General features: G+C 37.0%; 1 protein-coding gene across 1 annotated transcript in view; it reads left to right on the top strand.

Annotated features, from left to right (window-relative positions):
• Nucleotides 1-12,548: 12,548 nt before the first annotated feature.
• eif3ea (eukaryotic translation initiation factor 3, subunit E, a) overlaps nucleotides 12,549-25,999 on the top strand; it is a 67,697-nt gene continuing 54,246 nt past the window's right edge. The window contains exons 1-4 of the mRNA XM_056475499.1: nucleotides 12,549-12,663; nucleotides 15,045-15,162; nucleotides 15,246-15,363; nucleotides 24,249-24,291. Coding sequence (XP_056331474.1) covers nucleotides 12,574-12,663; nucleotides 15,045-15,162; nucleotides 15,246-15,363; nucleotides 24,249-24,291 — 369 coding nt within the window. The 5' untranslated portion in view covers nucleotides 12,549-12,573. The remainder of the gene's footprint in view (nucleotides 12,664-15,044; nucleotides 15,163-15,245; nucleotides 15,364-24,248; nucleotides 24,292-25,999) is intronic.

Here is a 25,999-nt window from a genome sequence, read left to right on the forward strand (position 1 = left end):
TAGCTTAAATTAAACAAGGGCACTAAAAAAGATTTTTCACCGTGTTTGTTCATCTCTGACTCTTCTAGCAGTCTTCTTTGGTAAAGAGGGAAAACGTGGATTTTCCAATGCTGTGCTCCAGGGCCTCCTTCATTAAAATGATTGGCTGGTTGAAATAGGAGAAACCAAAGCAATTTGGCCTCAGAATTAATTTTTCAAAAGCAGTCTTAATGTCAATTAGTATTCTGTTGCGGCATTTAACCTATTGCTCCTTCCTTTTCCAACAGCCTTTGCCAACATTGTACTCTTTCTGGAAGTCATTGCCTTATCAAGTTTACAAGCAGAAACAAAAACGAGATGATTCTGTTTGCTGATTTCAGCATATTGTGTGCATTTGCTCTGAAATATGTATTAAACCACATTGCTGCATTTCTCATATTAATTGAAATAAGAATTTAAAGAGATGGAAATTTACATAAGAAAAAAAAAATTATAATGGAGCTCTCGGTTTTAAAATAAATGCACCGATTCATGAAAGAGACAGTGGAATGTATACAGTATGTGCTTTATAAATAGGCACAGTGAGGAAAAAATAATTCTACCTTAAGTGCCGAAGCATTTACAATCCCTGACATGGTGCCTATTTGCACAGTTAAACCAAACCACTTAGTAATAGTCGGTAATTTCCTTATGTTAAGCCATGGATAATAATTTCGCAAGAATTTTCATGGATGTCTTCCCGAGCCTGAGTGCCAGCGATAGGCTTGACGTGCCAAATTGCTGAAATGGGGAAAATAAATTTTCTCATTGAAAATTCTAAAACAAATAAGCCAAATAAGAGTATTAAGTAAATGAGCTCCTCACTTTACCTTTGTAACAAATCCAAGGCTGTCACAGCGCATATGCTCGCATGCAAGAAACGCATTATTGACGTTAAATTATTTGGACAAAAGGAGTTTCACATGAACTCTGGGAATGTATGCTGGGTGGGACTGCAAAAAAAATAAAAAACACCAAAAAAATCGTGATTGGTTTGCAAAGAAAACCTCATACACATAAAGACTGTGAAAACTGGCTCGTATCTAAAGCAAGTGTGACATTTTGATGTGATTTTCCATGTTTCAAAGGGAGAAGTCGAAAATCATGTTAACCAGGGTTTCTGTGGGTCTTAAAAAGTCCATAATTTAAGGCCTTAAAAAGGTACCAGAAAGTCATATTAATTAATAAAGTCATATTAAATGTGGCATGCACTGCAAAAGACGGTCATGGTTTTATTTTAATTGGGGTTTTCAGTGCAAATGTCTATAGATTTATTTAAATTAATTTACCTGATATGGTAACTGAAGAAAAGTCTGAGAAATGTAATAAAATGTTTCCTTTTGAATAAAATGGATAGTTCACCCAGAAACTAAATTTGCTGTCAATTCACCACCAGGCCAAAGTACATGTACACTGTAAAACCCAATAAATTAAGGTAACTCAAACCATTTGAGGAAACCAATTGCAGCAAACCATTCAAGTTCAAAAACTAATCCTAATGAGTACTGTGAACTTAATCTATTTGAGTTAAAGCAATTTTAGCACAGTATGTCACCGTACCTTGCGTTCTTGCTCTCTTCTCCTACCATGCTTTACAGACTACCTCTTTCTACCTGTTTTATTTGCAGTCACAGGAGCACCAGTCATTTCTACTAATTCTTTCCACCTGCCTGTTATTCCCTTTTCCCCCTATTTATAGCACGTCATTTCCCTTCATGTTTGTCAGTATGTTGTCATTTGTGTGTCTGTGCGAAGCACTCCGTTACTCACCTTGTGTTTGTGTCCAGGACTGCCATTGAGCGAGCATCCCGTTGTTCTGGGTTTTGTTCCTGACGCACCCTCAGCGTTCACCCAACTGGGTTAATTTGGTTTTGTACTCTCCTTGAGACTCGCTCCTTAAATAAAGACATTATTTCTTCTGCATTTGAGTTCACCTCTTCATTGCCCGTGACAGGAACATACTGACCAACATGGACTCAGCAGAAGACGCTGATATTCGCCGAGCGCTCGCCCAACAAGGCGCTTGCTGGGGCGACAACAGGAGGAAATCGCGGCCTCCCACCAGGCATTCGCAGAGGTGTCCCAACAACTGGCTGCGCTCGCCGAGCGCCTTAATCAGCTGCAGCTTGCCCTCTCGAATCCTCCAGCAGCTCTCCCTAATCCTCCAGCGGCTCTTCCGGATCCTCCAGCGGCTGCATCGTCGGAACAGGCGATAACCTCTTCACGACAGGCAGAACCTCGACTCAACCCACCCGCCGCTTACTCTGGTGAGCCCGACACTTGTCGATCTTTTTTGTCCCAGTGTTCCCTCACCTTCTCGCTCCAGCCATCTTGCTTCCCCACAGAGACTTCCAAGGTTGCCTTTACTATAACTCTCTTGATTGGCCGGGCCAGAGAATGGGGCACGGCGATGTGGGACAACAAGAACGAATGCTGCACATCATTTAAAGCTTTCTCCGACGAACTCAAGAAAGTGTTCGACCGTTCCCCGCTGCAGACTGAGAATGCGAGAGCACTAGCGGCACTTCAACAGGCGGACCGATCAGTGGCGGATTATTCCATTGAGTTCCGCACCCTGGCGGCGAACAGCGGCTGGAATGCCAAGGCTCAATGGGACCACTTCCTTCACGGCTTGGCGGAGTACGTTAAGGACGAGATCTTCTCGCTCGAGCTGCCGTCCAGTCTCGATGGACTCGTCGATCTCGCCATCCGGGTCGACAACCGGCTCGCGCTCAGGGCGCGTCATCGCAGAGGCGGAGTCAACGAGTGTTCAGCTAGGAACACCGGCGCGCTGGATGTTCTCGTGGCACAACACCCCGAGTTTTCGGAGGAGGAGCCGATGCAAGTCGGAAGAGCTCGTTTGTCGGCGACGGAGCGACGCTTCCGCATTTCTAACCGTCTCTGCCTTTACTGCGGGGAGGCGGGGCATCAGGTGGCCTCGTGCCCTATCAGAGAGCGGCGTAAGCCATCTAAGGGCGGATTAACGGTGAGCACCGCGAACACACGTGCACTGCCTGGGGGTCGGGCGTCACTCCAGGCCTGGTTAAATATTAAGGGGTTTGTTAAGCAGGTGTCTGCCCTTATTGATTCCGGTGCTGAAGGGGACTTTATGGACTTAGACTTGGCTAAACAACTGGGGATTGCTATGGTCGCTCTGGATAACCCCATTTCAGCCAAAACTCTTTGTGGCTCTCACCTAGCTGTGATAACCCACTGCACTATTCCCCTCACACTCACACTGTCAGGCAATCACGTGGAGCAGTTACAGTTTCTCCTCATTCACTCTCCCACGGCCCCCTTAGTGTTGGGTCACACCTGGCTAGTCAAGCACAACCCTCATATTGATTGGGCTCTCAGCTCTGTATCTTCTTGGAGTCCCTATTGTTTGTCTCAATGTCTTGGCTCTGCATGTTCTCCCCTTTCTTCTCGTTCTATGTTACAGGAGGAGGTGAGCGTGACTGGCGTACCTGTCGTTTACCATGATTTGAGAGCGGTATTTAGTAAGTCCCGGGCTTCATCGCTTCCTCCGCACCGCCCGTACGACTGTGCTATCGACCTATTACCTGGCACTTCTCCACCTAGGGGGCGTCTATACTCTCTGACTAGACCAGAGAGGGAGGCCATGGAGAAGTACATCCACGATTCTCTAGCAGCAGGTATTATACGTCCTTCTTCCTCTCCAGCTGGGGCCGGGTTCTTTTTTGTGGAGAAAAAGGATGGATCTCTGCGCCCCTGCATTGATTATCGGGGGTTGAATGACATCACGGTAAAGAACCGTTATCCATTGCCACTGATGTCATCAGCCTTCGATCTCCTGCAGGGGGCAACCATCTTTACCAAATTAGATCTCCGCAACGCCTATCACCTAGTTCGGATTAGGCAGGGGGACGAATGGAAGACCGCCTTTAACACCCCCACTGGTCATTTCGAGTATCTTGTTATGCCTTTTGGGCTCTCCAATTCACCGGCGGTCTTCCAGGCACTCGTCAATGACGTGCTCCGGGACATGGTCAATAATTTTGTGTTCGTCTATCTTGATGACATTCTGATTTTTTCCCAGAATGAACAGGAGCATGTCCAGCACGTCAGGCGGGTGCTTCAGCGGCTGCTGGAGAATCGTTTATTCGCCAAGGTGGAGAAGTGTGACTTCCATACACAGTCGGTTTCGTTCCTGGGGTTTGTTCTGTCGCCTGACGGATTGCAAATGGATCCTGCCAAGGTAAAAGCAGTTGCGGATTGGCCCACCCCAGACAGTCGCAAGGCGGTCCAGCGGTTTCTGGGGTTTGCCAATTTTTACAGGCGATTCATACGCAATTTTAGCCAGGTTGCTCTACCTCTGATAAATCTCACCTCCATCCACAAACGATTTGAGTGGTCCCCTCAGGCCCAAACTGCCTTCTCTGAATTAAAGAGGCGCTTTATTTCCGCACCTATTTTGGTCAATCCAGATCCGTCCCGTCAGTTTGTGGTGGAGGTTGATGCATCAGAGGTGGGGGTAGGGGCCATTTTGTCCCAACGGTCACCATCTGACGACAGAATACACCCTTGTGCCTTCTTTTCCCACCGACTAACCCCTTCGGAACGAAACTATGACATCGGGAACAGGGAGTTACTGGCTGTCAGGTTGGCGTTGGGTGAGTGGCGTCACTGGCTTGAAGGATCGGGGGTTCCTTTCGTAGTCTGGACCGACCATAAGAATTTAGAATACATCAGATCTGCCAAACGACTTAATTCTCGTCAGGCTCGTTGGGCATTATTCTTTGGCCGGTTTGATTTCCACATCTCCTATCGCCCGGGGTCCAAGAACGGTAAAGCAGACGCCCTGTCACGTCTTAGTGAGGTTGAGCCCAAACCCACCTCTCCGGCTGCTGTTCTGCCACCCGAACGTGTGGTGGCAGGGGTAGCCTGGGGGGTGGAGTCTGTGGTTCTTAGAGCACTCCGCACCACCGTTACGCCCACTAAGTGCCCTAGTAACTTGCTATACGTGCCTGAGTCGGTCCGGACCAAGGTGTTACAATGGGGTCACTCATCCGAGCTAGCCTGCCACCCAGGAGTAGATCGCACCATTGGGTTAATTAAGCAACGGTTCTGGTGGCCCTCGTTAGTACGGGACACTCGTGAGTTTGTGTTGGCTTGTCCGGTCTGTGCGGTGGCTAAGAGTTCTAATCGACCCCCAGCAGGGCTTCTCCGGCCACTGCCTGTCCCTTCGCGACCCTGGTCACACATAGCGATGGACTTTGTCACGGGATTACCCCCATCCAGTGGCAACACTGTAGTCCTCACTGTGGTGGACAGATTCTCGAAGGCGGCACACTTTATTCCCCTCCCCAAATTACCTTCAGCGAGGGAGACAGCTGCCATTGTTGTAGACCACGTCTTCCGTATTCATGGCCTCCCGGTTGACGTGGTTTCAGACAGGGGTCCCCAATTTGTGTCCAGGTTTTGGGCAGAATTCTGCCGACAGCTGGGGGCGACTGCTAGCCTTTCTTCTGGGTACCACCCACAGACCAACGGCCAGGCCGAACGAACTAATCAGGACCTGGAAAGGGTCCTGCGTTGTGTGGCGTCAGGGGAACCGTCATCTTGGAGTTCCAGGTTAACCATGGTCGAATACGCATATAACTCCCTCCCCGTTTCATCTACGGGGTTGTCTCCCTTCCAGTGCTGCCTAGGCTACCAGCCCCCTCTATTCCCGTCCCAAGAACCTGATGCCGTTGTTCCCTCCGTGCATTCGTTCATTAAAAGATGCCTCCAGACATGGAGAATCGCCAGAAAGGCCCTCATCCGCACTGGCGAGAGGAACAAGGCTTCTGCGGACCGCCACCGTTCCGTGCCCCCTCTTTACGTGTGTGGCCAGAAGGTTTGGTTGTCAGCCAAAGACATTCCCCTTAGACTTCCCTCACGTAAATTGGGACCCAAATTCATCGGACCTTTTCCCATTATTAAGGTGCTCAGTCCAGTGTCGGTTCGACTCAAATTAAGCCCTCAGTTTAGAAACATTCACCCGGTCTTTCATGTATCTAAGATCAAACCTGTTCTTCGCTCCCCCCTGCAGCCCTTAACCTCTGCTCCTCCGCCTCCCAGACTGGTTGAGGGTGCACTTACATACACTGTGCGCCGTCTCCTGGATGTGAGGAGGAGAGGTAGAGGCTATCAGTATCTGGTAGACTGGAAGGGGTATGGTCCGGAGGAAAGATGTTGGATCCCAGCTCGGGATATTCTGGACCGCTCTCTCATTAACCAGTTTCATCAGGTCCATGGTGAGTCTTCAGGGAACGCCAGGGGGCGTTCTTGAGTGGAGGGGTACTGTCACCGTACCTTGCGTTCTTGCTCTCTTCTCCTACCATGCTTTACAGACTACCTCTTTCTACCTGTTTTTATTTGCAGTCACAGGAGCACCAGTCATTTCTACTAATTCTTTCCACCTGCCTGTTATTCCCTTTTCCCCCTATTTATAGCACGTCATTTCCCTTCATGTTTGTCAGTATGTTGTCATTTGTGTGTCTGTGCGAAGCACTCCGTTACTCACCTTGTGTTTGTGTCCAGGACTGCCATTGAGCGAGCATCCCGTTGTTCTGGGTTTTGTTCCTGACGCACCCTCAGCGTTCACCCAACTGGGTTAATTTGGTTTTGTACTCTCCTTGAGACTCGCTCCTTAAATAAAGACATTATTTCTTCTGCATTTGAGTTCACCTCTTCATTGCCCGTGACACAGTAAAACCCAATAAATGAAGAGAACTCAAACCAACTGAGTACTGAAAAACCCAATAAGTTAAGGCAACTTAAACCGTTTGAGGAAACTGATTGCTACAAACCATTTGAGTTAAAAAACTAATCTGAGTACTGTGAACTTACTTAATTTAAGTTGAAGTAATGAGATATTTAATTAACTCATTACCTTCAACACTGAGTTCAAAATTGTTTTCAAATGAGTAGAATTAACTTTCAGTAAATTTTGAGTTAACTACACTCATGTCATTTGATAAAGTTGACTACTGGTTTTTACAGTGTGAGTTTTTTTGAACGGTGGTCCAAAATTATTCATATTCAAAGTAAGAAGCTATTTAATTAATAATTTATTAATGAATAATAATTTTATTTTAATACAATAATTTTAATATAAACTATTTAATCCATGTGACTCCTGATGATGCATTGATGATTTGTTTGTAAAATAAACTGAACATTATATACAACATTATTTTTTATTCACAGCCTCTGTATTAAGTTTTGTCTGTTTGTATTTTTTGATTCTCAAAGCATTTGTAGCCAACCCAATAAATGAACTGACCGTTTTCTTCAGTAGAACGTTTAGGTGAAGGTGAGCAAATTGACAGCATATCTCTATTTTGGAGTGTACTGGTGATCACTTTGGGTTAAGTTTTCTGAACTTACTGACAAATATGTGTCCCTGTCCCTGATTCGTTTTGATGATTTTGAATTCTTTTTAGACATTTGCAACTGGAAAACAGCACATATTTAGTAGTCTTTTTTTTTGGTACTGTGAACAGAAGATTGTTAACAGAATGAGTCATTTCAATATTTTATGGTTTGGGAGACTAGTTACTCAAACCATAAGCTTATTTGCTAAATTAATTAAATGTAAAATCTGAGTAGTGTTGTCGCCTCACAGCAAGAAGGTCACTGGTTCGAGCCTCGGCTGGGTCAGCTGGCATTTCTGTGTGGAGTTTGCATGTTCTCCTGTGTTTGCGTGGGATTCCTCTGGGTGCTCCCCCACAAGTCCAAAAACAGGTGAATTGGGTATGCTAAAAATTGACTGTAGTATGTGAATGAGTGAGTATGGATGTTTCCTAGTGATGGGTTGTATAGCTGGAAGGGCATCCATTGCGTAAAACATAGGCTGGATAAGTTGGTGGTTCATTCCACTGTGGCAACCTCAGATTAATAAAGGGACTAAGCTGAAAAGAAAATAAATGAATGAATGTAGTGCTATTACAACTCATTGTGTGTTTATATTTAAAGATCATATTTACATATGTGTGTTACCTTCAAACTAATCATACTTTTTCTTTACTTGGTCTTAAAACATCTTTAAAAAGCCCTGAATTACCTTTTATTCTCAAACTAACAAGATGCCGTGCAACTGCATGGCATTCAAAATCTGCCAAAAAGCATACCCAAATAAACTACCAAAATTTCCATTCGATCAAATAAATCTTACCTCATGTAATTATGTTTTAAAAGTATGAGACCAAAATACTGATTAAAGAATGTCAATTCTTCCTCAATTTGAACAGAGGATACATTTAAATGTTATTTCCATTTTTTATATTTAGGAGTAAAGTTATTCACACTCATAGCTATTTATTTAGCTAAATTAATCAGCATGTAGTTGAAATTGGTAAGAAGTTGTATTTTTTTTATTTAAAGTATTGTAACACTAATACAACTTGTTATGTGCTTATATTGAGAACATAAAAATGTCATAAATCATTGAAGTGGATTAGTCCATTAGCATAGCTCAAAAATTTCAAAAAAGTTTTATTTTATCACAACTTTTTAATTTCCATCTGTCTAAGCACAAAATGTAATTACAGAAAGGTCAAGCTTTAAATAGGAAAATAATTTAAATAATTTTAAAAATTTTTTTGAATGAGTTGCTAATGGTCTAATTTGATTCAATGATCTATGCTAAGCTATGCTAAAATTGCTTCTGCTACACCCAGAGATGGGCTGAATGGATTTGAAAATGGTAAAACTCACCGTTGTGAAATTGTAGAATTGTGAATCTGCAGTCAAATTGTATTGAATTGAGTCTTAAGTTTTACAATGTAACTGTGCTCCTTGATAACTTTTCAAATAAATATCAGAGAGTATTACAAACTCTTAAGTGAGATAGAATTTTATTCTATTCCATTCTATTCTATTCACTTTTCAGATTAGGTTTTTGTTTCATTGTTTTATTTACAATAAATTAAGTACTCCATTCTAATGTTATTCTGTATTATTTATACTGAGCACTTAAGTAATACTGTTCACTTTTATTCTATGAATTTCTTATGTTCAAATTAGTTTTGCAGTGTAACCATTACATTATTTAACTTTATTTTAATTTGTAATTAAAAAATAAGCCTACTTCTCACAAAAAAAGAGTGTTCCTTTAATTTGCAGTGTATTATATTGAAATATTTTGTTTCTTACAAATGATATATTATATTATAAATAAATGTACCTTCATAAAGCATCCAGAGACCTTATTTCACCTTATTTCAAACCCAAAACCAACACTCATACCACTAATCTATGAAATAAGTAGAACAGGGTATCCACAGGCTCTTAAAAGGTCTTATAATGTCTTAAATCGCAAAAACACAATTTTAGGCCTTAAAAAGTCTTAAAATGTCTTAATTCGCAAAAACACAAGTCTTAAATGTAATGAAATATTGTGTTGTATTATTTTTAAACAAGTCTTCATTTTAATGTATAGCTACCCAATCTGGCCAATACCCATACAATTAATTAAAAATAAAAATTAAATTAAAAATGTTCTTTTTAACTCTCTTTAACATAGTGGTTTAATTATTTTCCTTACAATAACATTTGTTTAAAAGCTTACCATGTTTACTGCTGAAGAAGCTGACCTGGACAGACTGTTTAGTTTGATTTAGTTTATTAAAGTTTTTAAAATCTTTAAAACAATTTTTCTTTTTTCTTTTTTTTTAAAGAAAGGTTACAGTATGTTGAAGAAAAGTGTATGAATACAGCTTGCTTGTTTTATTTAAAATATTTTGCTCAGAATGAACAAAAATATAGAATTTTTAATTATTAAATTATTATTGTATTATTAAATTTATTAAATTATAAAAAAAAGTTTGATAAGGCAAATAAAAATCTTTGCCAACTGGGCCATTCGAAAAACTCCTCTGCGTTTAGCCCTGTATGAGTCTGAATTTCATTCATAACGATCTTGCAAATGAGTCTTAAATTTAACTTGGTGAAATCTGCAGAAACCCTGTAGAAAAAAAGCCCTGAACACATGAAATATCGCCAAACTACTGTTCGTTTCATTCAGACATATGAATACACAAACACAGCTCTCTTTAACTCTACTCATGTTGTTTTCCTTCCAGCTTTCAGAATATAAGAACTCCTGAGGTACCAGATTTGGCAAAAGTGACAACTTTACATTTGTGACTCATTCAGAAGAGACAAGGCTTTGACGTTACAAAAGCGAGATTGTTTTGGGCTCCGGGACAGTGCCGTGTGGTTGTCAAGTAAACACAGTGCCGGTGGAACCCATTAGAGATGCACCATTTAGGTGCTGATATTGGCTCTTCTCTGTGGTGTATGGCCAACACATGGGCATCTTTATGAGGCAGCTGCTGAAGTGAGGAGTAAAAGCCGTTGGATGCTCTTCTGCTCCTGTCTTCAATTTCTCATATGAGGTAGGCCCATATTGCAGGATTATTTTGACAGCAATGTCGTTGAGTGAACTTTTTTATTTTTTATTTTTCACTGCTGGACCTCCCGTTTGTTTTGATCTTGAAGTGAAGGTAGTTGTGTGTTCCAGAAGGAGAGGTCACTTTCTCTGGGCCCGATGAACTCGTGCTGATACTCATCTGCTGGAGGAATGTCAGTGGGTTCTGGAAGAGTTTCACTATTTCAGCAGGATTTTCAGAATTCAGCAAGTTCACTTGGCAGCATATAATCCTTATTAATAAAACGTTTGACTGTATCAATTCTGCAGTCAAATTATGGAGTCTTGCAAGGTTTATAGTGTAATGTGCTCCTTGTTAACTTTTCAAATAAATATCAGATAGTCACAAAGCCTTAAGAGAGACAGAATACATTTGATTCTGTTCTGTTTTGTTCTTTTTTGTTCTGTTCTGTTCAATTTTATTCTGTTCTGTTCTATGCTCTTCTGTTCTGTTATTTCCTTATCTATTCTGTTAAACTCTGTTCTGGTCTGTTCGGTTCTATTATAATCAATTCTATTCTATTCTATTCTATTCTATTCTATTCTATTCTATTCTATTCTGTTCTGTTCTGTTCTGTTCTGTTCTTTTCTGTTCTGTTCCATTCTATAATATGCCATTTTGTTCTATTCTATTCTATTCTATTCTGTTCTGTTCTGTTCTGTTCTGTTCTATAATATGCCATTCTGTTCTATTCTATTCTATTCTATTCTATTCTATTCTATTCTATTCTGTTCTGTTCTGTTCTGTTCTATTCTGTTCCATTCTGTTCTATTCTATTTTATTCTGCTCTTTTTTCAGTTCTGTTCTATTTTATTCTGTTCTATTCTATTCTGTTCTGTTCTATTATTTTCTGTTCTATTCTATTCTGTTCTGTTCTATCCAATTGTATTTTGTTCTGTTCTGTTCTGTTCTATTCTATTATGGTCTGTTCTATTCTATTATGTTCTGTTCTATTCTATTCTTTCTATTCTATTCTGTTCTGTTTTGTTCTGTTCTATTCTATTCTATTCTGTTCTGTATTTCTGTTCTATTCTATTCTGTTCTGTATTTCTGTTCTGTTCTGTTCTGTTCTGTTATTCTATTTCTGTTCTATTCTGTTCTGTTCTATCTCTGTTCTGCTCTGCTCTGCTCTGTTCCGTTTTGTTCTATTCTATTCTATTCTATTCTATTCTATTCTATTCTATTCTATTCTATTGCAGTGAGCTTCAAATAAAATAAAATGTAATCCTTAAATCATTTTTTATTCCAATGTTTTACTTAAAATAAATGAAGTTCTGCTTTATAATGTTGTTCTATATTATTTGTACTGAGCACTTAAGTAATGTAATTAATTTTATTATCTTAATTTAGTTTTGCAGTTTAAAAATACTTTTTAACTTTATTTTAATTAGCTTTTTTTTCAAATAATTTATTTTCTCCCATTTTTTAATGTTATTTTTTACTTTACAGGAGTAAAACATTATATTTAAATGATCATATGTTTTATTTGTTGATTATATGTAAAATTTAAAGTAAATGTAATGATGTATTAAAATAAAACAGTATTAAATATTACTTAAAATTAAAAACACGTAATTTTTTTTTCAAAATTAAGTGAAATTCTAATATAATTTTTATATTTGTTTATAATGTCTAAATGTTTATTCTAAATAGAAATCACATTCTTGTTTTGTTTTATAATACTGACTAACTGAATTGGTTTAATAGGTTTATTTTTATTTTGATCGTTGAACATTTTGATTCTTTAAATTAACTATATTAAAAGTTGTCAATTTAATTTATAGTTTATTTTTAATCTTACAAAAGTTGTTTTGTTTAACAGTAGTGAAATCTAATTTCTTCAAAAACCTGTTTGAAAAAGTAATTTATTCAAGTATTTTTGATTTCTGTATATATTCTATTATATTATAACAATTTGTTTTTGTAATTCTGATTTATTTATTTATTTTCGATTACATTCATATTAGCATAGAGTAAATATATTTAAATAAAAAAAACTGTATGATGTATGGCTTTTTGGCACAGGCACAGATCCAGCCGATGGCGCGTTCGCGTTGAGCGCTGCATAGTAAATAAAGTTTTCCGGTTTTGAAGCGCGTCCTCTTCCGTTGCCATCATGGCGGAATACGATCTGACCACCAAAATCGCCCACTTTTTGGACAGGCATCTCGTTTTTCCACTGCTGGAATTCCTCTCAGTAAAAGAGGTACATGTGTAATTTGCGTTGCTGTTTGAAACTATGCTATAGCGCTTTTTGTCTGTACAAAGGGACTCATTTATAACCACGTGCGCGCGGTACGGGAGCCGCAATGGTGGTCACACACCGGTAACGTTAAGTGTTTGAATCGCATAATCACGATTAAAGAAGATAAAATAACAAATAAGTGCTTATAGAGCCAACAACCTGAATATGAGTCACATTCATCACGGATAGATTATATGAAACTCTTATTTCAGTTGTTAGCTATTTGCGAGTTGTGGGCTAAAAAGCTAGCAGGTTGCCTACCTAGCACCGTTTAACCAGCGAGAGAGTTTAGGAGCAGCTAACAGACTGTAATGTTACTTTGGCTTGGCTTGTCACTTTTAAGCATGCTCTGCGTTGTTTACAACTCTCTCATGCTGTCTGTAATGCGTAATTGGACGTGATACGTTTGGTTTTGTGGTGTTTTCTCCACCGAGTGTTGACAGCTAACGCTAGCTAGCACTGATGAGGTTTTGTTGAAAATGAAAGCACTCTAACATTCGATGCTATTGTTTCAGAAAAGTACGTTTGTGAAGATACAGTGTTACTTTAAAGCTATTCCAGTTCTTTAAATGTAATAATGAACAAAATAACACAAGTTGCTGCCTAAAACATTATTACATTTAATGAAACTTAATAAAGTAAACTTCTATACACACAAAAGGATAAACGACAGTTTTTTTCTCTCATCAAAAAACAATGACTTTTCACTACAATAAAATGTGTTTTGTTTATCCGAAAGGATTGATAATTTCTGTACATTTACAAAAGACATTCACTAAAGAGCTATTTGTGAAAAAAATGCATATTCATAACAAGAATTATTTATTGTTTTTATATTCTCTGTCATTTAAACTATTTAACTCATTTGTTTATAATATTCTTATATTCATATTCGTGTCAGGCCTGTAGCCAGAATGAGGTAAAGTTGTTTTTATATTTGCACATTCGTTCATTTAACTGTCTCTATATTGTTTACCATGCTAATTTGACTATTTGGTCAGAATTAGCTTGTAAGCATGACTTGAAAACAACATTAGCACTATATAATTGCCTGTAAACAATGCTATACGTTGACAATCATTGTCTGCTTGTATGATTTCCCTATTTAGAATTTGCAAAGAAAACTTTTCGTAAATTATATTGTTAAGGAAAATGTCTGAATATCTGAATGTAAAACCTACTTTACCTCTATCGTAGCCAGGGGAACCCCCCCCCCCCCCACTGACAAAGGCCCAGTATTTGTCCCATACATGGGCTCATTTGTCCTATTTTGACTGCTATGCCATCATTAGCTATCAAAATACCCTATCAAAAAAGGCTTTAAGACCAATCTGATGCAAGTAAAGTCAACTTTCACTGTGGTGTTGTTATAGAGAAAACATTTTATAAGTAACTTTTATTCTAAGTCTTGGACCATTCTTAAAAAAAAAAAAGACCAATAAAAAGTTGTGAAACACCAAAAGTGGCCCATATTAATACTTATCAGGCTAATGTTGTTATCCGTGAAGAGAAGCTAGAAAAGGCCAAATTCTGAGACTGAGGGAAGTTGAATGTGATTTCCAGTTTGTTAATTGCCTAATAAATTACTATAGGCAATAACAGTTTCCCCCAGTGATGTTTCATAAAGTAGCCTCTTCATATTTATTTATTCAAATCTTTATGTTTTTGGTACATCAAAAAGTGAGACCATCCAACTAGCTAATTCAGCAAAAAATGTGCTTAATCTCACTAAAATGCAGTATTTAAACCTCATAATTAAATAGAAAATGAGTTGAATAGCTGCAAAAATGTGCACTTTTTAAGGAAAAAAAAGAACCACCTCTTTCACCAGGCTGGCTACGGACCTGCATGTATATGTATTTTTAAAAGTACAGGTCAGATTAAAGAGAGAGTCCACCAAAAAAATGTCAATTTACTCACAACCAAGTGGTTCCAAACCTGTGAGTAAATTTTTTCTCCGTTGAACACAAAATATAATTTGAAGGTAATGTATTTGGACTGTTGCAATCGGTAATGATTGACTTCTATATTAGGAAAAAATACTATGCATGTCAATAGATACTAGATACTACAACATTTATTCAGAAGAAAGAAGCTAAAATATGTTTGTAACAAGTAAAATGTGAGCAAATGATGACAGAATTTTAATTTTTGGATGAACTATGCCGATGTTTAATTCTCTCTCACACTTACACACACATCTAAACAAACAGGTTTTGATCGTCTTTTTCTGCCATTCAAAACCTACAAGTAGAAAGTCATACATTTTTTATATAAACTTATTAAAACATTCTCATATTCTTCATGAAAGTGCTTATCTTGATTATATTACTGTTTTCTAGATCTACAATGAGCACGAGCTTCTCCATGGAAAGCTGGATCTCCTCAGTGACACCAACATGGTGGACTTTGCCATGGATGTATACAGGAATTTATTTCCTGACAAAGATATACCAAACTGTAGGTGTTTTTACTTTTAATTGCAGCTTAATGTGATATGACTATTTTTGACTATTTTTTTTTTGTATATATCCTCTTTGCAGCTCTTCGAGAGAAGAGGACTACAGTAGTGGCTCAACTCAAACAACTGCAATCTGAAACGGAGCCAATTGTGAAGGTGTTTGAGGACCCAGAGACCACAAGGCAGATGCAGTCCACGAGGTAAATATTGAAATGACACATGCACAAACAGCTGATTTAACGCGGTAAATTGTTATAGCCTGAAAGCAAAAATATTTTTATCAAAATTAGAGGAAATGTTGTAACGTTGTTGTCATATTATTATTTCTTCTTGTTATTGATGTTAATCAATAATAAATGAATTTATTATTTAATGCTAATTATGTAATTATATTTAATAATTATTTTACTTAATGTTATAACATAATCTGTTTAATGAACAATGTATTATTATTGCCTTGTGGGCAATTTGTTTATTTATATTAATTTAATTGATGTAATTGCCACAAATATAATAAATTCTGATTGTTTATTATTATTGTTGTTTCATAATTGACATTAATTAGTGATAAAGGAATTTATTAAATGAGAATTCTGTATTAGTTTTTGTAGTTATATTTAATAATAATTCAATTTTATTATAAAAATTTATATTTTGAAAATTATTATTGCTTTGTAGGCATTTAATTTAATTATATTAAATTAAATTATGTAATTGTCACAATTATAATGAATTCTGATAAAATAAAATAATAATAATAATAATAATAATAATTATTATTATTATATTATTGGTAATATTATTATTGACTAATCAGTAATAAATGAATTTATTATTAAATGATAATTCTGTAATTATTTTTTATTAATTATTCTATTTTATATTATAACAATCTATGTTTTGAAATGTATTGCTTTGTTGGCATTTTATTTATATAATTTAATTATATTATTTTAAATTATGTAATTGCCACAATTATATTGAATTCTGATTTATTATAATAGTAATTATTATTATTTCATTATTATTAACATTACTATTGACATTAATCAATAATAAATTAATTTCTTAAATGATAATTATGCAAGGCGTCACAGTGGCTCAGAGCGTAGCATGGATTCCTCATAACAAGAAGGTCGCTGGTTCGAGCCCTTGCTGGGTCATTTGGCATTTCTGTATGGAGTTTGCATGTTCTTCCCATGTTCGTGTGGGTTTCCTCCGGGTGCTCCGGTTTCCCCCACAGTCCAAAGACATGCGGTACAGGTGAATTGGCTAAGCTAAATTGTCCGTAGTGTATATGTGTGCATGTGTATGGATGTTTCCCAGTGATGGGTTGCAGCTGGAAGGCCAACCGCTGTGTAAAACATATGCTGGATAAGTTGGCGATTTATTCCCCTTTGGCGACCCCTGATTAATAAAGGGACTAAGCTGAAAAAGAAAATGAATGAATGAATATTTATGCAATTATATTTAATTATTCTATTGTATTTTATAAAATTTTATATATATATATATATATATATATATATATATATATATATATATATATATATATATATATATATATATATATATATATATATATATATATATATATTGAACAATGTATAATTGTTTTGTAGGCATTTTTATTTACATTAATTATATTAATTTGTTAACATTTTAATAAATGAATTCTGATTGTTTATAATATTATTAATATTATTACACTTTGATATTTATTTTATCAGTTTTTTTTATTGATTTATTTATAAATTGACAGATTCATTAATTCTGTGTTGAATGTGGCATTATTCGACAGTCCACCATAGAGTTCAAACTCAAAGTTTAAAGATTTTCAGAGTCAAATAGTTCATCAGCAGCTCCTATTCATGTATCTGGATGTGTTTGACCATATAGATGTTACAAAACACAAAGGATGTACCAGTGAGGTATTTAGTGCATGGTTTAAAAGTCTATTGTGGCTGTCTTCACATTTAAAAGCGAACTTTCCATACTTTTACAGTACATCGTGAAGACTTTTAAACGTCTGTGGTTTTTACTGGAAGTTGACAGTGGAGAATCCTTTAAAACGTTGTGACAGTAGTTTAGTCATTTTCTATTCCAAGCAACAGCTGAGATGGTACTTTAGTTATTTTGTTGTCCGTCTAATGCAAGTTGAACAGTGTTCAATTGCACAGTTGAGACAAGACAGTCCTCGGGGATGTGGGATGGAGCCTTGCTGCATGCTAGACGATACTCCAAACAGAACATTTGTGGCTCTTTTTCTGGACGCTTGGGTTTAAGTGCCATTTAATTAAGCGGATGGCAGAACATCAGCGGGCATTTGTAATCACAATCGGTTGCATTTGATTGAAATTGCCATGTGGACGAGTATACAGTTTCATGCTGCAAATTTCGGAATGGCTAAATGTTACGACATGCTGTGGTGAGTTTCACGGAGGCTACTTTTTTCTTTTTTTTTTTTTTTTTTTTTGAATTTGTGCGATGCTGCTGACTTTGCTGTAATTAAAATATTTTGGTTAAACTCCGTCCTCATCCAGCGCTTGCTTTTTGCTTTGAAGGATGTTCCTCATTTCTAGCCGCAAGCCAATCGAGAGGTTTTAGGTTTAGAGATGTGGTGTATTAGGGATTAGAGATGTTTTTATTTAATTAAAAGGAGGTTGTTGCGCTGATCTCTGAAGACGCTGGAGATATTCTCGAATACTTCTGTCCATTAGCAGTTGGAGAGATTTTGCTGGATTACAGACAGCGGATTCTCGCTGATTTTGTTGGATTGTAGAGGCATTGTTCTGTTCTCAAGCAGTCGCCATTAAAATTAGCCTGAAGAGATGGCGACTTAGTGGCTGATTTATCCACTGCATATTAGACCTGATCTTTAGAGCACTGCAAGCATGCAGTGTCAAAGAGTTTAAACATTTGAGTTTTTGCCTGTACTCTGTTCTTTTGTTTTTATCATTATTTTAGCCGGTACCTCAAAGGTTTACTTGAAGTAACACCTGAGATTAAGTGCATTTTTTAGTCATTTAACAACACATCTGCGTGTTCATAGTATCTTGGTCAAAAAATTTATATATATATATATATATATATTTACCAAAATACTATGAACACGCAGATGTGTTGTTAAATGACTAAAAAATGCACTTAATCTCAGGTGTTACTTCAAGTAAACCTTTGAGGTACCGGCTATATATATATATATATATATATATATATATATATATATAAATAAACGCACGCACGCACACATACATACATGCATACATACGAAAATATTGCAGTACAGCAGCTCACTGGTTAAACGGTGACATTTTTTATATTGTCACATGAGCTCAAAAATCTATTCAACGACAAAAATTTGTCAGCAATTATTTTAGGGCTGCACAATATATCGTTTCACCATCAATATCGCAATGTGTGCATACACCGTAGTCACACCGCAAGATATCCAACAAGATATCCAGTGTTGAGTTAGTATTGTAATTGACCATGACATGAGATTTGTGGAGACACAGTACTTAACCATAAATAGAGTGGAAGTTTATCATTTGGATTTTTTTAGGCCTGTATCTATGAAGAGACTTTAAAGCATTTTAATAGCACATAAAGAAATAGAATAAAAATCTCTTAAAGCACTGTTTATTTGACTTTAATATGTATCCATTGTGTTTTTGTTTGTGGTTGGTTAATCCTATATATTTTGTTAATCCTATTTCAATCCCCTACAAAATTGCATTTACATCGCAGTATTCATCATAGAGGAAAAAAAATTATTGCAATGTCAAATTCGTGCAGCCCTGAATTATTTTATGTCCATGTGAGGATGATCAAAAATCCTAAAAATTCTTTGACCCTTGCAGATAAATGCAGCATCTGAGGCCACGATCTGTACTTAGTTATTGTTTAATTGCTCATTTCGAGTATAGCGCTAATACCACACTGCACTTCCATATATTTTTATCAGGCTACCGCTGTGTGTTTGTGGTGTCTCTGCAGTGAGAACTCTCAGTAGGTGGCATTGGCTTGCCTAGACAATTTGAAACACCAGTTTGCATTTGGTTCCTCCAAAACATGCTTTTATCACAGTTCAGGATTAAGTTTGTGGCCTTCGAACCAGGCACAGTCTTAATTAACCCACTCAAATGGATGTCTGCTCTTCATTAACGAGCGACTTTGAAGTTTACTTGTTCGATCGGAATAATTCGGCTTTCGGAGGGCATTTCTTTGTGTCTGGAGTTTCACAGGCCGAGACCGCCGCGAGGAAGTGCAGACCAGGACTCGTCTTTATTTGTTCTTTTATTTGTGTGATGTGTTTCTTGAAAAACCGCGTCAGTCGGATGTTTGCCATCGCTAACAAGGCGGATGCTGTAAGCAGGTGATATCATGTTTGGTAATCTGTCAGGACTATTGTTCAGGAGTGTTAGGACATGTGGAGTGGCGATAGATTTCGTCTGAGTGTGATGGATGGATGTGCTGCGCTGATTGGCCAAGGGCAGTGTTATCTCGCAGTTCCCTCAGCACCAGTGCATTGACCTCCATGGTGAAACCTGCACTGTCTGTTCCTCGTTTCAACCCAGACGGGAGGTGATAAGAGCTGATGGAGTAACGATGACACATCGTCCTCAGCAGACAGACAAACATGCACTGGATGTTCATGTTTTCAGATGCTAAGTGAGAGATGATGTTGGACTACAGTTTACATTTCGTCATTTAGCAGACGCTTTTGTCCAAAGCGAATTAGAATTGGGGAGGCATTCAGCACTTCAGCAAGTAGAGGCAATACACAAGTAGTGCTATAATTATACAAAGGAACTCTTGGTGCTCAGAGAATTAGGTGCTAGAGTTACAGGGGAGGGTTTTTTTAGAGAGAGAGAGCGAAGAGGGTTTCTACAGGTGGTTTGTCAAGCCCACTCACCTGTGTGAAGAACATTTCGAAGGACGTTTCTGTAATGATACTATTATTGCAGTAACAATGTCTTAATCTTGTTTGATCAATCAAGACAAGGTGTTTTAAATGAGCTGTAGCTATTTTTCCATCCAAAGATGTGATTTATTCTGGAATATCACATAAAATGGATGCGAATAAAGCACAGTTTTCATTTACCCAGACAATGCTGTAATTCTTAAAGAGCCCATATTATGGGTTTTTGAAAATGCCCTTCCATGTAGTGTGTAACATAGCTCTAAGTGAAGTGAAATATCCAGCTAAGGCTTAAATCTGTAAGTGTACAGTGTTTAAAACTTTTGATTCATCTATAAAAGAGTCGACTCATAGTGCTTCAAACGAGTCGTCTTGATAACGAGTCATTAGGTGTTTCGCGATGACGCAGCTACGAAACACAAGTAGTTGGGCGCGCAAACCCGGGAGATTTGAAACCTGCGGCCCCGCCCACTAACAGAAAAAAAGTCTCACACACACACAGAGACACACACAGACAGACACTGGTCGAATGAAGTCACGCTGTGCAGATGGATATTATGGACAGTCTAATCAAAGATGAAACATCAGCAATATAGCCCAGCCTTGAGCAGTTCTGAGTGCTTCTGAAAACTATATGCTTTCAAAGAAGACTTCTTCAGTTTGTTAAAGGAAGGATCAGTATAGACTGTCAGAACATGGATCAGTGCATCATGGATCAGTTTCTACCCCTATTTCACAAGTGTAAGTACGTGCGATTAAAATTATTGCCTCGTTTACTCTAGCTTGCAAATTATGTATTTAGTTGTGTTTTGTTACTTGTAACTGCGTGTACTGTATCAGGTTAACTCTTTATATTCCCATATCGCGTGTAAAGCCACGTTGAAAACGCGACGCGTGCCGCTTTGATTACGGATCGTCAGCTGTTTACACACATGCAATGGACAAGTTTCAAAATATTTCAGCTCAATATTATTGTCTCCTCGTGTGTGTAACGCACGGGTATTCGCGGATATAACTGAGCGCCGCTCCTCTATCGACGCGCCGGCCCTGTGTGTGTGTGTGCCTGTGTCTCCTCGTGTGTGTAACGCACGGGTATTCGCGGATATAACTGAGCTCCGCTCCGCGCCCTCTCTATTCAGCCGCTCCTCTATGGACGCGCCGGCCCTCTGTGTGTGTGTGTGTGTCTCCTCGTGTGTGTGTGTGTAACGCACGGGTATTCGCGGATATAACTGAGCGCCGCGCCCTCTCTATTCAGCCGGTCCTCTATGGACGCGCAGGCCGTGTGTGTGTGTGTGTGAAAAGAGCAAGAAGACTGTGACCTCCTCGCCAGTTCTTGGACTTTTTGCTCAATAAAATAATTAGTCGTCAGTATTTTCTAGTCCATCGTCTGTGTTTACATTCACCCACTGGCAGCCAAAATCCACTGTGAAGCGTGTATGCACTGTGACTACTTTTATGTTGTAGATTAGCAGCTGGGCATTTCACTCTCGCGCTGAAGCCTTGTCCGTGTCGACCAATCGCAGCAGGCTGTCATCGGTCCAATCAGCGCAGATTAGCTTCGCGCTGAGGAAGGGTTTGGGAACAAATGAATCGCTGAACGATTCATATGGGAGTCACTGGGATAGTTAGGTAAAAATAAATGCAGATTATAAGACCATCAAAGTGTTTTTTGACCTTGCATGCATATTAGAATGTTGTTGGAGACCCTTACAACCTAAATATGACCCTATTTCATGTATAATATGGGCTCTTTAATAAACTGGCACCAAATGTGAAAAATAAAATCGTAGTTTGGTGTGGTAGGAGAAGCCATTGTGAGCCTTTTTTATATAATAAATGACTTGCACCTCAGAGGCTTTTGGAGGCATGAGACTGCAACAAAACTGAAAATTTTGTGGCCCCCAATAAATACCTAGAAATATAAATTATACCTATAACATTGTTGTTTTACATAAAATAATTTTTAAAAAATCATATTTTGTAGGGTGAGTATCTAACAAATAAATTTTTATATAATTATTACATCTTTGCAAATTTGTCTTAAGCCTTCAGTCGTGAAGCAGTCCAGCAGTTTATTTATTTTCAATTTATTTATTGTTGTGAATTACGGTTGGGGTGGTGAACGATGACTTCGTCCATCACCGATAGACATCATTATGCTAAGCCGGCAACGCGATCCTCTGCCCTGCCCCCTTCGGAGCAGCAACCCACTAAATATACTATGAAAAATCAGAAAACATGAAGTGCAAGACTAATTTATTTAATTAAAAACATAAATCATCTTTATTTTTTGAAGTATGCCATAAAATATTTTAGATTCTCATTTAGTAAAACCAAAATCAAGTGTAGTAGTGCAACAGGATTTTTTTTTTTTTTTTTTGTAAACCAACAATACTTTGTGTGTAAACTATTCTTTAAAACAGTCAAAATATGGTCAACCATTTGGTAAAGCAGGCAGTTAAAGGGTTAATAATAATTTAATTTAATTTAGGCTTTCTGAAATGCCAACAAAATTTGGTAGTTGCACTAGTGTGAGTTTTAACAAAATCAAGTTTCACTGACCATCAAGCTAACTTGGAGTTTTAAAAATAATAGTTTAAATCATAATAGTTTTTGTCTGAAAAATCACTTTTCTATAAACAAAATAATCCTCCAAAATCATTCATCCCTCTGGAGAAGTTAAGGCGATACTTCACTCAGCCATCACCGGTAGCTATTGTTTTCTATAGTATATGTCTTTTGTACTATGGGTGTCAATGGTAACCAGTTGTTTTTGTTGTTTAAAATGAATAAAGATTTAGAATCACTTGAGGGCGAGTAAATTTTGTTTTTTGGGTGAACTATCCCTTTAAACATCTTAAATCATCATCAAAGTGGTCCATATTTTCTTCATATTTGAAGCCATATACAATTTCTTGACTATAGTGGAAAAAAAGGCATCTTGGATATTCATTTCAGATTTCAAGACAAGAGCCTATAAAATATGACTGAATGTGCACTTCTGGGAGAACTAATCCTTTATTTTTAATCATTAATGGGATTTTTCACAAAGAGCGAGACCCCACTATACCAAACTTGAAATAGAATTCAGACAATTGCAGAAATGTCCTGTTGCTTTTTGTCTTGTTAAATCTGATTTACATTCAAAGGATGGGTAAGTTTTGGCGCTTATCGCCGGTTAGGACGGGCGTCCGCTTGTCTCCAACTGAATTCGCAGCATCTGTCAGATGATAGTATAATGGAACAGAAGCAGTCCTGCAGGAGAACGCCTTTATAAACAGTCTTTGAACTTCCCCACAAATAAACCAAACGTGCAAAACCTCCCTTTTCTGTCTGGAGAGCACAGTGACGCATGGCTTCATTTGCCGAATTCTTCAGAGCCCGGCCACATTTGCCGGAGGTGGTCGTGCGGTAAACATGCTTACCAGCCCGATGTGCCAAGCCGTTTGCCAAAACTCAGTGCTGCGATACAAGCAGCAGCAGATTCTTAATCCATCTCACCTGATGAGGAGATGCAACACATTTGAATTTACTTTAACATTCTAAGATAAATAAATAATTCTTAGTAAAAAAAACATATTTAACTGCTTTTTCAACTCAGCCACCTTTTTTATTGTATTTTAAAACTTTTAAACATTAAAAAAATATCTTTTCAAGTATAGTAATTAGCATCCAAAATAAAAGTTTGTTTTGACATAAAATGTGTGTGTATTATAATAAATATAAATATGTACTACACACAGATAAAATCAAAACTTATTTGCACAGATATTTCAATTTTTGTATAATATGTATCAAATACATATGTAGTTTATATCTAAATATAAATAAACATTTTCTCAAATAAATGCTTGCATATGTGTATTTATATGTACATAATAAATATAGACAGTACATGCATATATTATGTCAAAAACCTATATATTGAACATTTTTATTTGGTGAATTAGCTAATGTTAACAAATGTTAAACACTTGCTGTAAAATGCTACCAAATTGCTGAAAAATATTCTTTAATAATTGTAATGTAAAAATGTAATTAATAAACAATTGAATTGAAATTTCACCTTGGTGACTTCTCCCTTTAGTCAATGAGAATGTTTCATCCACTCTTGCAACCTTGAGAAACTATTTCTGACCACAGAATGTTTGTGTCTTCCAGGGATGGGCGTATGCTGTTCGACTATCTGGCTGACAAGCATGGCGTAAGTACTTGTGCTGACTCTTCCACCCCTCTGAGGATTTCTCATGACTCCTCTGTGAACCCAGTGTTGTTTCGGGGGACCGGCGGGAGGGGCAGCCCCCGAGCAGCGAGACATTAAATGACTTCCCAAAACCTTAAGTCATTTTCGGGGATTTTATGGCTTGCAGAAATTTCTGCGGACATTTATATTCCGTGGCCAATTGTTAAGAATAAACGGAACGGCCCGTGACCCGTGGGTATGGCCTCAAGAATGCTAGAGACTCTATATTTGACTTGACGGCACTCCGTCGTCCCACCCCAGCATCCTGAAACTGACCTGAGGCCTGTCCTCAGTGCACCTTCACTGCATGGCCTCAACAGCCCCCTTATCGCCCCTGTAGCCTTAGGGCCAGACCCTGTAGGCAAATGCACCGCTTTTTCACACACCTGTCACTTTTGACATTTTGGGATATAATTTTCATATAATTTTATTATTCAAAACACACGGTAAAGTGTTTTTGTTTTTTTTAAATCACACTTTATGAATTTGTAGATTTACATTATAATACATATTTTTAAAGCTGTTTTCTTAATGTTTTTTTTATCTTGCACTGAGCTGTACATCTCCACTTCAGTAGCACTTCTGTTTTATTTATATATTTTGATGGTTTTTACAGAGGGATTTGCTTATACTTAATTTCCCTGATTATGTACGCTTTATTCTACAAAATATTTTAGAAAATGTTCTGTTTTTTTTTTTTTTTTTTTTTTGGTAGTTAAAAAATTATTCCCAATATTTTCTCTGTAAAAACCTTTGACCAATATGTCAATATTATGAATGAATGAATGAATAAATAAGTTATTTAATAAAATTAATAATATAATAGTTAAACTAGAATTTCAAACTTGACTTTTTTCAATGTTTAGATCGTTGTGGTGGTAGATGTGCATGCAAATGAATGCATATAAAATAAAAGCATTCATCATTTGCATAATTAAACAATATTTATTATTTAATAATAATAATAACAGTAATAATGATGATGATGATTAATAGTAATACAAATTGTAGTGATGTTTATTTTTTATTGTTGTTTATTTTTATTTATCATTTTTAAAATGATAAAAATATTAAAATAAATAAATAAATAAAATGAATAAAATAATAGATAAAAAAACAAGAATTTCAGATTGTTGAAGTAGACATTCATGCAAATTAATGCATATTTAATGAAAGCATGCATCATTTGCATAATTAAACTATTTATCATATAATGATAATAATAATGATAATAAATTGTAATACAAATTGTGGTTCTTTTATACTGTTATTATTATGATTTTTTAAAAATAAGTAAATAAAATGAATAAAATAATAGGTAAATAAAAAACAAGAATTTCAGATTGTTGTTGTAGACGTGTGCAAATTATGAAAGACAAGTGCAAGTAATGAAAGCATGCATCAAATGCATTAAGCAATATTTTCTGAAACTAAATATTATTAATAACTCTATATATATATATATATAGAGAGAGAGAGAGAGAGAGAGAGAGAGAGAGAGAGAGAGAGAGAGAGAGAGAGAGAGAGAGAGAGAGAGAGAGAGAGAGAGAGAGAGAGAGAGATGCATACATGCATATCTATATAAATGTATAAAAAAAATACACATTGTAGTGATTTTTTTTTTTTTTACATTTTAAATTTTTTATCATTGATATTATTATTATTATTA

This window comes from Danio aesculapii, chromosome 16, assembly GCF_903798145.1.
Source record: "Danio aesculapii chromosome 16, fDanAes4.1, whole genome shotgun sequence".
Taxonomy (NCBI): domain Eukaryota; kingdom Metazoa; phylum Chordata; class Actinopteri; order Cypriniformes; family Danionidae; genus Danio; species Danio aesculapii.